Source organism: Corvus moneduloides, chromosome 10 (genome assembly GCF_009650955.1).
Source record: "Corvus moneduloides isolate bCorMon1 chromosome 10, bCorMon1.pri, whole genome shotgun sequence".
NCBI lineage: Eukaryota > Metazoa > Chordata > Aves > Passeriformes > Corvidae > Corvus > Corvus moneduloides.
In genome coordinates this window covers 4,494,373-4,508,432 of record NC_045485.1, presented here as the reverse complement: position 1 = coordinate 4,508,432, position 14,060 = coordinate 4,494,373, and the positions used below count along the sequence as shown (strand labels likewise).

The 14,060-nt window shown below is 40.8% G+C and overlaps 1 protein-coding gene across 5 annotated transcripts in view; it reads left to right on the top strand.

Annotated features, from left to right (window-relative positions):
- STAG1 (stromal antigen 1) overlaps positions 1 to 14,060 on the top strand; it is a 177,267-nt gene that overhangs the window by 45,536 nt on the left and 117,671 nt on the right. For 4 of the 5 annotated variants that reach the window (XM_032120069.1, XM_032120068.1, XM_032120065.1 and 1 more), the window contains exons 3-4: positions 912 to 1,014; positions 10,130 to 10,309. In XM_032120069.1, coding sequence (XP_031975960.1) covers positions 912 to 1,014; positions 10,130 to 10,309 — 283 coding nt within the window. The remainder of the gene's footprint in view (positions 1 to 911; positions 1,015 to 10,129; positions 10,310 to 14,060) is intronic. The other variant, XM_032120070.1, reaches the window with a different exon arrangement.

The following is a 14,060-nucleotide window of genomic DNA, read 5'->3' as shown; positions in this document are numbered from 1 at the left end:
AGATCTGTTGCACTGGTGGTCTTGCACAGTAAAAACAAAGCCCATCAGTAACAGGTATGGTTTTGCATGTGAGCTGCTCTTGGGCAAGATCTAATGCTTCAACAGATCAATTACAATCTGAGTTTCTTCAAGCAGGTATGTCTTTTTGGAAGGCAGAGAAGTACCTGTGCCTCTGGCTGGGAGGGGTGGTGAGCATTGGGAGAATTTTTTTTTCTTATCATGGTCTTCAATCTGAAATGGCAACAAGTGTGAAATTATTGTTTGGGCTTCTCTGCTAACAGGAGTTGAGCAGTGTCAAGGGTTTTCCATTGTACAAGTGAAAATATTTTTCTAACTGCAAAAATTATAAATGTCTTCAGATCAAAGGGAGTTTTTGGGTTTGGGCCTCACAGTCAGCATGAATCCTCTTTATTAATAGCTGCCCAAGCTGCTTGTCTTGGGGTGTGACTGAGAGCATGGTGTGAGCTGTGTGGAACCTTGTGTAACTGTGCTAATGATGAGCCAGCTGGATTGGACTCCACATTGCTCTTGGGGCCTTGAGAGCAGCTCAGAAGCAGCTACAGAGAGTAAAAGGAAGTTCTTAGTAGTGAATACATTGTGGGATGGATGAATTGAGCATGTACTGGTTAGTATAGCCAGTTTTGAAGTGTAACGTGGCTTCAAATGAAGCTGTTAATTTAAAGAACTTCCAGTCAATAAAATGACATTGCAGCTGATGAAAAGGTAAGGCCTTTTGCCAGGGCCAGTGTTCGATTCCTTGGTTTGCAGAATAAATGAGGAAAGCCTTTTAATGCTGACTTTTTTTGTTGTTTATCTGTTTTCTGGCTCAGGACTAAGTATTTAATCAGTCAGTTAGAGATTACTTGTTGATTTCAAATCATTTGAATTTATCTAGTGTTTTTCCCCCCTAGGGATTCTACCAACGAAACTACTGCACATTCAGATGCTGGCAGTGAGCTTGAAGAAGCAGAAGTCAAAGGAAAAAGAAAAAGGGGCCGTCCCGGCAGGCCTCCAGTATGTGTAATTTATTTTTGTTTTGTTATGCATCTATTTAAAATTGACTGCAGACTCTTTTTCATCTGATCATCTTGTGGTCACATAAATAGGCTTTTAATGAGTCCTGTGTCAGACTTTATGAAGACTTGCAGTATGAAATATTTATCAGATTGATGTGCAAACAATGTTTGGAGTGTTTAAAAAAAGGACATTAAAATGATCTCACAATAGCTGTTAATATTTTTTTGCTAGCTGCTTTCATGAACAATACAGTTTTGTTATTATTGTCATTACAACATTGTTCCAGATATGAGAATAACCTCAGTAAGTACAACCACTGTCTTCTTGAAAGTTGTAATGGACTTTAAGTGACAAATGACACATGAGCCATCCTTTATTACTGATACTCTTCTCCTGTGAATGGAAGAATTGCAGCATGATATTTACTAGATGCCTGAGAAAAATCTATTAACACAATTAAAAATTCATGTGATTGACATACACTGCATTCTGCTTACAGACTGGGAGCTGCAGCTGCAGCAGGTGATATTGTTGTCCTTGTCTCTGCTGGCCTATCAGTAGGAGCATACAGAAACAGTTCTCTTCTACACAGGGTATTAAGGAAGCTTTCTCTTTAATTTTCACTTATTTTATAAAATAGCCAATTTATTGGAAAATAAAGGGAAAGTTCTGTGTGTCATGTTGTCCTTCATCTTGGTTCTTGAAGATAATCATTTTAGTTCTCTTGGCTGTGTCACTTGAAGTACACAATGTGGAGTAAGACTTGGTGGGAGTTTCTGTGTGATTGTTATCAATGAGTTTGATTCACCTCTTAGTGTTGCTTTATGAATAAACTCACAATATGAATGTGCCATGTATCTATATATTTATGTCTATCTATCTATCTATATAGCACTAGTAGATTGAGATGATTTTTTTTAACCCTGAGGTCTTTGATCCTGAGGCTTATCTCCTTAACCATGGGCTGGTGAGGCTGTAAGAATGAACGTGTTCCTCTCAGGCATGCTGGCCAAGCTGAAGCAAATTCCTCTTTAGTGTTGGTTTTGAATTTGCATCACAGTCTCTGGACTTACTCAGGGTGCCAGCATTTTAAATCCTGGTCTTTTCTGGGCACATTGTCTTCCTTTTTGAAAGTTTTTGAACACTTTTCTATGATGCATATATTTTTCATCAGATAAATGGATTTGCTCATGAACGTGGAGCCTCTTCAGGCAAGCCTTAAGGAAGTGTTTAAAGAGAACAGCTTATCTGTTTACATAGCTTGTAAGCAAAGGATAAAATGAAACATTATCTTACAAATATTTCATTAGTAAATCTATGGGGTTTTGTGGCTCTAATAAAAAAAAGCAGGCTTGTGCAACCTGATTGCTAACCCAGAATGTTGTCACAGTATAGGAATTCAAGTTGTAGCAACACTAGGGTACTTTGTACCCAGCACACACTCACTGGAAGGGAAAGGTGAGTGTTACAAGAAGCATTTCTCATCCCTCTGCTTCAATTTATTAGTAGCTCCTATGGGAACATTTGCTGAAGCACTCTGCTGGTCCCGCTGTCAGGTTTCCATGGGAGGAATTGCTCATTTTGCTTAGAACAACTCCAGGCTTACTAGGTGTGTGTGATTGTCAAGGGATGAACATGCAGAGGAAGCAGCCATTGCTTCATTCACAAAATGATGGGCTGTGAGCTGACTGCTGCTGCTGCTAAGGAGCAAGACCTTAGGGTTATCAGGGGGGATTCCATGGAAGCTTCATCTTAATGCTTAAGAGGAGTCAAAAACCCCAAGTCCAGTCTTAAATCTCAGAGGAAGAAAATAGAGAATGAAACAAATACAGTGTCCTTTTTAAAACTGTAGTTTGTCAAAATTTGGAAGAATTTGCTCAGTTCTACTTTTTCTTTCCCTTTTGACCTCCATCCCAAAATCTTAAGAAAGCATATATTAGGACTGGAAGAGTTTCAGAGAGGAAAAACAATATGGTTGTTTATGGAATGGGGCTCAGGAGGTGTCATTGCAACCTCCCAGTCAGAGTGGGGTCAACTTTGGGATCAGACCACATTGCTCGTGGCTTTTCCAGTTTGGTTTTGAAAACCATTAAGGCTGGAGACTGCACAGCCTCTCTCAGGTGCCTGTTCCATTTTACTTCATGATAAATTTCTCCCTTGGTTCTTCTACAAAAAAAAAAAAAAAAAAAAAAAGCCCCCAAAGCAAAAAGCCACTCAATGTCTAATATCCTAGAGGAGAAATGCAAACACTTTGGAAAGGCTAATCCAGGCAATTGAATTTACAGCATTATTTGATGTGATAAGCCAGGGACTTGGTAACTGTATTGCTTTAGCAAACCATGTTGCTAACCCAGCCACTTCCCTCAGGTGAATTGCCTGGTTCTTACAGGAGGTACAGCTCTGACATTTCCCCCCCAACTCTTCATTACTGCAGTTTTTGTTTCCTTCACAGGTCCCACCTACCTTTACTGTCAGATGTGAAACAGATTAAAAGATTTAGTTAAGTTCAAAGATGTTTTTCTCAACTGAGATTTAGCTTAGATGATTTTCATTTCTGTTACAGACCTGAAGAGTGGTAGCCCAAAGGCTTTTCTGGTTTTTGTGCCTGGGATTTTTTTCTAACTAGAATATTATGGTCTAATAAGATTTGATCTCTTCCTGCAAATGCTGAATTGCTGATGTCCTTAGGCCATCACAGCTACAGTGTGGCACATCTGCCATAAACACATTGACCTCTTTTGGAAAGGGACTTTACTTGGTGCTGCATGGTCCTATTACAGAGCTGCATAGAATATACTCCATATGTATGTATTTTAAACAGTTTTCTGCTGAGTGTCACAGAATGGACTTGACCTTTTATCAGAAAGACATGCTACTACAAGAGGCTTTTCCAGATTGTTTTCCAAAGAAAGACATGCTCTGCAGATTTGAGACCTTTGTAAGAAGATGATGCTCATTTGAAAAACTGCCTTTTGTAGCAAATACCTCTTCAGTTCATAGAGAACCATAATGTTTTGGGGGTACCTTCACTTTCTAAAAAACTTGGAACTAGTTGGTCTTTAAGATTTCCTTTCAATCCAAGTCATTCCATTCTAAGCCACTGCTTTTCAAGTAGCCCCTTCACCTCTGTACACTATTCTAATGAGTACATGACTGAGTAGGCTAGACAGTCAATTTGCAAAGAGATTAAGTGCATTGGTCTTGCACAATAGCTCTCAGAATCGAACCTGATTGTCCTGAATTCCCTGGCCCTTGCTGTGAGTTTAGCAGGGGCTGTGCCATATCCTGCTCTAGTGGCTGGGGCTGGCCATTGGCCTTGCACCCTTCTAAACACTGGGTCTTGTAGAGCAGATGCCCTTGGAGTGACTGGCCAAGAGCTGAGGCTGTCCAGCCAGTGGGATATTGTGGTGCAGGTGTTTGTGATACTGTATGTGAGGACACCATCTGGGTATGCATTTAATGAGTCTGGGGTGTCTCTTTAAGGAGTGACTTCTAACAGTCCTCTTCTTGAAGTTCCTGAGTAACACTGGCCAAAATGCCCTCTGTGTCTGCTGCATTATTGAAGTACATGGGAATGGATGTGCTCTCCTGTTCTATGTAGGGGATTTGAAAGCCCAAGGGTTTATGCTGCAATGTGGCTTTCACACCAGTGAGCTCAGGCTCAGGTCACTTATTTATCTATCCTTTTTTGTCTCCTCTTTTGGATCAACACTCGGTCAGCATTGTTGGCATGCTTTATTTTAAACTACCTGGCCTCACCTTCCCAGGAGCTCAGAATAGCTTGGCTTAAACCTCAGCTGCTGGAGGTTGAGGCAGTGAGAGAGATCCCTGGCTGTATTTCCGATTCAAAGTAGGAGCAGACAGATTTCATCTGTAATTCAGAGGACAGGGAGAAACATCAGTTTGTCTGTTCCAGAGGTGGCAATTTGGAGATCTCTGCTGGTTTCTCTCTCATCCCATACTCAGAGCCGCAGTGTGTCTTTCTCCACTTAAAGCAAGAGGAAACAAGGCACTTCTGATGCTTTTGTCCCCAGAAAAGCCTGTACAATTTTGCTTTCAGCTCCTTTTGTAGTTTCTGGTATGGAGGAGACAGACCACAATGCATTCATATGGGAAATTTTAACCTTGCAGCAGATTCCTGGCCTTATTTAATCTTGCAGTATAGATGTTAGATACAGCAGGGGATTGAGTTTTGCTTCTAGTTCCAAGTCATACGTGTCCTGATTAATAACAGGGAGGAATCCTCTTAGAAGAATTTCTTTTCATAGCAGTGGAGGTTTGTGGTTGGTGTGATTTACATCAGTGTCCTGTTTCAGCTTGCCTGCCTGATGGTTTAGGTCTGTCCCTTAAAACTGAGGGAAGTCTGCAGTTCAGTAGAAATGCAGTGCATCTATAGCATCTTTGTGAAGACTTTTCTGTCCTGTCACCTGTAGCATTAGAAGTTTTCCTTTTAAGCTTTTGATGGTGTGGTTCTTGTATTTTTGGCAATCTAGTCTATTCTTCATGTTTCTGTGGAAATAATCCTTTTTTGGTAGGAATTGCCTCAGCTAGAAGAATTGAAATCATTCAAGCATTTATAGCATACTCTCTTGATTCTTTAAGATGACTTTTAGAGCTCTGGATAGATTTTTAAATAAGGGTGAAAAGTAGCACCACCACTCCCCAGCACTGCCTCTGCATTTTGTGTCCTAAAGCACGAGTGCTGCAGCTGAAGCAGCTCTGGATGCACTGGCTGTTAGGGGACCTGCACCTGTCTTTATTTGCAGGATGAGACTTTTCACAGGGAGCACCTTGTTTGTTTCTATGACCAATACAGTCCAAAGGACTGTTGGAATCCAAGAACCTTCTCAGATAAACATGATGATGGTATGAAACGTGTCATAGTCTTTTTTTGATCGGGATTAATTCAGAAAGACCTCAGGCATTACCATTCTTCCACTTAACATGAACTTAGAACACAAGGCCTCTTGAGGGCCTGGTGCCTTGGAGAGGCAAGTCCTTCAGTCTTACTCAAGTGGAGGTTAAAAAGCTTCTTCCACCTTCCCTGGGAAATGGGGTATTTATTTCTCTAAATGCCTCATGGTGTGAATGCGCATACAGGTCATTGTTTCCAGGTGGTGTGTTAGGCAGAGTTACTGACTCTAGGCCTTCTACTGCCTTTATTTCTTTGTGAACTGCATCCCATCAACTTGGGGAATGTTAATGGAAAATGTCGAGCCACTTTCACTTTTTTTTTGGTAGTGTGTGAATTAATTTTCACTGTATTACTTGATTTTACAAATGTGGGTCACTTTTATTTTCTTCACGATAATTTTAAAGACATGAAAGGAAAAGTATTGTGTAGCTAATTTGTTACCAAATCCTGAATTGTCATAATTTTTAGTTTAATTGCAGTCAAGGTGAGTATTTTGTTTCTTGTTTGCATTCATTTAAGCCTTAAAGCAACAGGTAAGGTATGTGACCATCAATATGGCCATTTTTGGTTGTTGCTTCTGTGGCATGTTCTGGAACTTCTGAATTTCCTAATGCTGGTGTATATAAACCCTCAGCTTTTGTTGTCACAGATTGGAAAAATCATCAGTAATTTCTGTTTTCATTTGGCACCTCAGTCCATTTTGACACCACACCAGCCCAACTGTCCTGGGTTTCAGAGTGAAATCATAAATGCAACTGCTGCAGCCTCTCAGCTCCAAGCAGCACCTTTTTGGTGTGTGATTAAAAAGCCTCAAGCATTCTTATCTTGTCATGCTGCTTTATCCCTCCCTTTGGGAGTCCTAATTCACCCACTTCAGGGGGGGAACTTTCTGGCTGAAAGCTGTACAGTGGTGTGCAATAATCACAATTGTTGCTTCTGTTAGGATTCAGAGTTTCTGTGTTTCCTGTGCTTTCCTGTGATGAGCATTTGGTGGATCCACAGGATCAGACCTGCTACAAATGCACTCTGATCTTACGAAACATCTCATTTTACAGCTGTCAGTGATAGTCTGACAGGTTTACTGGGGCCACACTCATCCTCAGCAGGGCTGTTTCTGTGTGGAAGCTTGTCACGGTGTAAGAGAATGGGGCTTTTTGTGTTTTGCAGAAGGATCACCCTTTCCTGTGAGTGCATGCATCTCCTTTCTGGGATGCACAGTTACCTGTGTCTGGCATCCTCAATTCCAAATGTAATTTTTAGATTTGTGGCTTTTTGCAACTCCATTTCCAAGAGCACCCTGCCTTTGGAGATATGGCACCGATACTCTGTATCATGAATGAGTCTTCTCTGTGTTTCTGTGGATGTCCCAGTCCTTCCTTTTCCTTCACTTGCTCCAGTGGTGGTGGAGGATGTCTCCATCCTGGGACAGAATCATAGAATACCAGGTTGGAAGGGACCCCACAGATCATTTTGTTCAGCCTTGTCTGGCAAAAGCACGATCTAGAAAAGATGCCCTAGCACCCTGTCCAGCTGAATCGGAAGTGTCCAGTGTTGAGGAACCCCTGGGGGGATTATTCCAGTTGGCTGATGGGTCTCTTTGGTCTTTCTGAAGTAGGATTTCCTACTGAACTTTGTGCTCAGAGGCAGGAACCTGTATGAATCTCAAACCTGTCAACATGGCCTGCAGAGTTTCTTGCTGTAGATTCGGAGACATTGTGTGCAAATAATGTTTGCAGCTGCATTGTAATGTTGTGTGTTAACGACTGAGGGAATGCCACGTGCCTTGTGCTTGCAAAACTTCAGTGCACCAGAGAGTTGCTGGAGGACCTAGATGTGGCTTGCTTTCATATTCACACTCTGGAGTGAGACTGAGCTTGGGCTTCCTGCCAGATGCCTGCTGGGTGGAAGTGCTGAGGGGTGGTTGCCCTTTTGCTAGTGCCTTTCCACCTGAAGACCATGTTAATCCTTGCCTAGCTCAGAAAGTTCACATTTTGGATTATTTTCAGTTTTGAGTGGAGCATCTTGTCTACTTGTTTTGTCTCTAGAGGCAGGATTCAATACAGATCCTGCATCTGGATTTGGCTACCCCCAGCTTGGATACAGAATGGCTTTTGTTAGATGCAAGACTTGTTTTCTCCACTCTGAGAGATGTTCTCATTGTCAAAAGAAAATGTACACCAGAGAGAAATTTTATTTAAGTAGACTCAGTAATATATCTGGTGTTAATTCAGGGCCAGGATATTGAAAAGAAGAACCTGGCTTTGAAGAATCTGGCTTTGTCCAGTAATTTGTCAGAAGTACATCTGTCAGTTATTTCTGTACCTCTTCTGAGGGCTCAGTGATGATCTCACCCTTCCAATTCAAACTAGGAGCCTTGGTCAAAGCACCTCCCTTTTCCCAGGATACCTGACAAAGGGAATTTGAAATGGGCATTTATATGCCTAGTGATTACACATTTTGAGCCTGTGTCCGTAGTCCTCATACTCAGGTACTCAAACAGATGGCTTTTCTCATTGCTTTCATTAACAAGGTAGCTTTGGATATGTGCATTTCACATCCATCTCTTACTTCCTTTCCCTTCATCCTCGCAGCGTTTCCTTTTCAATTACATGTTGAGAAAAACTGAGTGTAGAGGGGGCTTGCATTAGCTTCTGTGGAGGGCATCAGTTTGCATTCAAGCTTTCATTTAGCAGTCCTTGCAGCTAGGTGAAGTGCTTACTGTCTCCCAGATGGAGTAAGTGCATGGATTATATAGCTCAAAAGAGTCAATTTACTTCTAGTTCTTTCCCATTTTAATAAATAGTGATTATGTGTCTATTTTGAACTCAGTAGAACTTAAACATTTCATATGTTGATAATATTCTTGCTGTTACAGGCAGCTTTGCACATATTTAAAAATTCATTGAGAGAGATACTCTTTTGATCCAAAGTGCAAATGTTATCCAAAAAACTTCACAGAGATTGTACCTTTATTTTAAGCTTTCCAGCTTGCATTTCTATGCAAGTCCTTAAATGAATATTTGCAAGAGGCAGTTGCACTCTACCTTGCCCTTTGCTTTGGCCCTCTGGCCCCACCCCTTTTAAGGCAGTGATCCCTCTTAAAGCACGGGGAAAGCTGGACTGCAGGGCTGTCTTCTACCAGCTCTCTGCTAGAAATTAGATCCCTTACCTCTGCAGTAAAGTTCTCAAAGTGTCTGCACTGGAGTATGCAACCGAAAAGGTTGACTTTGTGTTCTTTACTGAAAGCTTTAGCAGAAACTCAGCTGACAGGGTACTCGAGTAAACGGTGCCATGGGGATACTGTCCTAAATGTAGTCTTTGATTTGCTTGTGTGTTGTTTTCTTTAACATAATTCCTCAAAATAGCTTCATTGTTCTGTGGAAAACAGCAGATTTTGCTTTTGTCTGCCTCACAGTAGGGAGAAATAATAGAATATGGAAGTAAGAAATCTGATGTTATTTTCCCCAGAACTCTCTTTGTTTCTGTTTCACAAGTGACCTAAATTCAGAGCAAACTGTTCAGTAGGTGAGCCTTTACAGGTGGTGTCTATACCACCTGATTAAAACCTTGAAGAACCTAGAGAAAATTTACATTAAATAATTTAGACTCAAAGGGAAAATGCTTTAACTCATAAAAATTTGAAGCAAGAGGCTGTTATGGTGATTTACTAAATCTGGCTGTACAAATTTGGTGATTTGTGTTGAAGAGCTGACTGTGTACACAGTTTCTTATAAAAGTTACATGAAAATGAAAATACAGAAAATGAATGTTAATATGGCAAATGTATTTTCAGTAATTTTCTGTCTTAGATCATTAGTTAGGATCACCAGTTATTCTCAATGTCTGTGTTGTGTAAGACTCATACGGGGACTGACACAAACCAACTACTCCAGCACTGAGAGTTCACCACTACTTACCTTGGCATGGCAGTGGCTTTTAAATAGTCCCTCAACAGCTACTGATAAATAAAGTTATATGTACCTGACTGGATAAAGCCCTGAGCAGCCTGGTTGAGTTTCATAGCTGAGCCTGCTTTGAGCAGGAGGTCAGGCTGGAGATGCCTTCCAGCCTGGCTCATCCCGTGGTCCTTGTGGGTATAACTGTGTGTGAGGGTGTAACCATGTCATGTTTATGGATCATTTCTAAAGAAACGCTGGCTGATTTCAGATGTAGCTATAATAAACTTTCACTCTGCTGGTTTTCTTTGCCCAGTCTGCCACTAAGAAACCCCGGAAGTCTCCAGCGGACAAGGGGCGTGCCGACGCTGGAGCTCGAGGAGCCACTCGTGGGAGAGCCAATGGCCACCCGCAGCAGAACGGAGAAGGGGACCCTGTCACTTTGTTTGAGGTGGTTAAGCTGGGAAAGAGTGCTATGCAGGTAAAATGTCTCCTTGTGTTCCCCCTCACAATTCCGTGTATCCTGACTGCAGTCCAGTCTAAGCTGTGCTTTTGTAAACGGGTGTTTTCTCATGACTGCATTGGTCCCACAGACTGTGTATGATAAAGTACAGGACTGAGTGGGCTCTGATTGAGGGCTGTAGTGTATCCTTCTGAAGAACAACAGATCTGGCAGAAAGTCACGTGTTTCAAATTCTCCATTATTTTGTTCATTACTCCTAAGTTAAAAATAAATGTTGGTATTAAGCAGTTTGTTAAAGAATATCCTGTAGCAAGTTTTATATGGGGAAAAAGTGTATGAAAATAAGGATGGATCCAAGCCTTCTTTGTTCACTTCTTTTTCCAAGAATACCTGCTCACACAAGCAGTTTGGAGCCCTTTGCACTGGAACTTGTATTCCTGCTGTCCCCATCACGGCAACAGATGAAGGCTAAACTATTTGCCTAGACTTTCCCTGAGTCTGAGGGAAAACATGGATACATCCTGAAGGCAAATTTTTCATTGTAAAATAAATAAGATGGTTCTAGTTGCCTCTAGAAATGTTTCTTACCCCCTTATGTTTTGATCAGGTTAGAGGTCTGTACAGGATGTATGGGGCCAGGTGAATGTCACCTCAGGACGCTGCACAGAGGATTGGTTTGGACAGTGTTGGGGGTTTTAGTAAGCTGCTGTGCTGCAGCTCTTGGTTTTGGTACTCAAAGGAGAAACAATGGGCCCAAAACACTCTTCAGCCCATGCAGTCCAAAGCCAACAGTCATTCCTGCTCTCAAGGATTGTTTAAGCAAACCTGCTTTACTTTGCATTTCAATAACACAGGACTTAGGCAGTATCAGTTTGTTTTGGTGCTAACATGAGAAAATTACAAATTAGGGGAATTAGGTGCCAAGTCCCATTCTCAATATTACTTTAGTGTAGCTAAAAGCTAAGTCTGTTTAAATCCCAGAGGAATCAAGTATTGCAAATGAATGAAAGTTGTTGAAAATTTTCTGTCTCGAATCTGTGGAAAGTCTGAGATGTAATTTTAAAGAAGTAATACACAGAAAGGAAATGAGAATTTTTGTTCTGCATAGTTGCTGTGTTTACACTTATTCAGGATTGACCCTTCTTATCTAGTAGGTGAAGACAGAACAAATTTACTCCTAACAAAGCTACAGATTCCTTGTGCCTTTTTTTCCTACAACAGAGCTTCCAACTTTGTTTGGTTTTCAGCACTTTTTCAAATTTTGTTTTTGGCAGGAATTGAGGAAACATCTGGAGCCTATTTTCTGGTTTTACTGTGGTGCAGAACATACAATATACTTTATGTAGTATAGTTGACTTAGAGTTATTGGTATTTGCAGAAGCCAAACAGAAAGGAATGGGTGATTGCTTTGATATTTGATAACTCTGCGTGTGTGTGTGTGTGAAGTTGACTTTGATACATTTTCTCTGTTTCAAAAGAGATGCTGACACAAGTCTTCAGATTAAATACAAACAAAAAATTGTCTGCATGTTTGCATTAAGAAACCTTTGGAATTCAGATACAAAGGAATTGTTTTGAGAAGTGGAGAATTTGCGTGTGTGGGTGGATGTGTGTCTGTGTATTCCCATTTACATACCTGTGTCCACAAATCACATATGCACAGACACACACATGCTCCACATGTGCCCAGCCTGCAGGCAGGAGGAAAAGTGCACAGCACAGTCTAAGCAGGGGAGAGATTACACACAAATAGTAAAGGAATAGGGAAGGCCTGGGATGCAAACAGGCATAAATGACTTGAGCCTTAGTTTCAAGAGCATGCATCGCTCTTGGGCACCTTTGAAAAACTTACCGTTGGTAAAAATATTTTTAAAAATTAAAGAAGCCCTATAGTAGGAAAGAGAATGCAATTAAAATGTGATTTAATACTTTTTAACTTGCACTTTTGGACAATAATCCTGTGTGAAACCAGGGTTCTGTAAACGAGACTTATACTTCTCTTTATACTTGTATTTTTCCATAATAGCTTAGGGATTTTGATGTAACAATCAGGAATGCTTGGCATTTTTGTTTTTCATAGTTTTGAAGCAGGTTTTTTTGTGTCATTTTAGCAATTTTGTCAGTATTGCAGTTTTCAAACAAGTGCCATATATTTGTATTTGGCTGAACATATTATTTCTCAGTATTCAGTTCTTTCCCTGTACTATGAACATACTTATTTTCTAGTGCTCCCAAGTTTGCTTCCAGCAATGAAAACCCAGGAAAATTCAATTAATATGTTCTGACATTACATGGAAATCATGTGCTTTCATTTCTGATCTATCTGCTCCTGCTGTTCGCTCTCAGAATTTTTTTTAGTTGTTAGATTTTTCTGGCTTTGTGATGCCAGTTCATGAAAGTCTGTAGCTGAATTCAATTTTCACTTCTTTTAAGCTTCTCTATTTTGCTTCTCACAGCAGGATTCATTTACTACTTTTCTTCAGGCTTGTTGCAGGTTTCTTCTTCCAGGGAAATAAAATCAGTTTAATTTTTTGTGTTTCAAGTATACATAACTCCAGGGCTGCTCTTTGCATAAAATCTTTGCCTCTGTCATGAGGTGCTGCTTGTGTCTTGTTTGAACTCTGTAAATCTCTTTGATGCTCACGTTAAGTTGGTATTCATTTGCTCTGTAACCTTTTGTACAGTTAGTGCTTCAGGAGTTGTTCTGTCAGCAGCTCTCTGTGTATGAAGTGTGACATGACCTGCTGCTCATGCTTTCTGCAGGTACATTTTCAAGTGTTACTCCATTAAGACTGTTCATAGAACTTCTTTAGACTCTGAGGTTTTTATGTTCATAGTCAAACATGATACTCTTCTGCTTTTTGTCATTTTTCTCTTCCATATACTTATTTTTTAGTTATATTTTTATGGTGACAGCTATATCCTCTGCATTTCCCCACTCTGAACTTCCATAGGCAGAATGGTCTCTATCAGCATTTCTCATGTGCTCAGCTGCCCAGTGGTGGGAATGAAGGCTCGGGTGAGCTTCTGCTCTTCCAGCTGAGCCACCCAGGCAGAGACTGACTGGTAGCTAAAATGTTCAGGCATCTCTGCATTGGTCTCTGACCCTGCTGTTAAGATGACAGGGAACTAAAGAGCTTGTGATGAGATCAGATTTTGTTTAGGGTTCAGACTGCAAATTTCTCCTGAGTTAGTTATGACCAGTTATCTGTAATGAAGTTTGTGCTGCTGTTGGTCAAACCAGACATGGAAGTTCTGCTTTCTTGTCTGCAAAGGGGGTTTGTTCCTCCAGAACATGAGAGAGAATGGATTGTCAGTAATTTTAGGAGGTGTTCAGTACCCAAACATGAACAGATCTATGCCTTGATGACTCTCCAATATTCCATTCATTACCAGTCACCCTTAATTGGTGTTAGCAGTTCACTACAGAGTAGAGGCTGATTTTGAGGAAAAAAAATTTTTCATAATTGCCGCCTCTGCTTATGCTCAGCTAATAAAAGGTAATCTTGCTGTTGATTAGACATAGTTCAGAATAAATATGGCTCCATTATATGCCAGCAGGCATTTTAAGGTAAGTATCCAAGTATTGAGTGTGCTGAAATGGAATTTTTCATTGTGCCACCAGTGCTTCCTTGTCTTTCCAGAAATCAGGGATGTTCCTCACTGTTCTTACATGCACATGGGGATTTGTGACCTTGGAGGTTCCCTCCCAGTCTGAGTAAAGCTGTATTTGTAGCATACAAGGCTTTCTCAAGGCTTACCCTGCCTT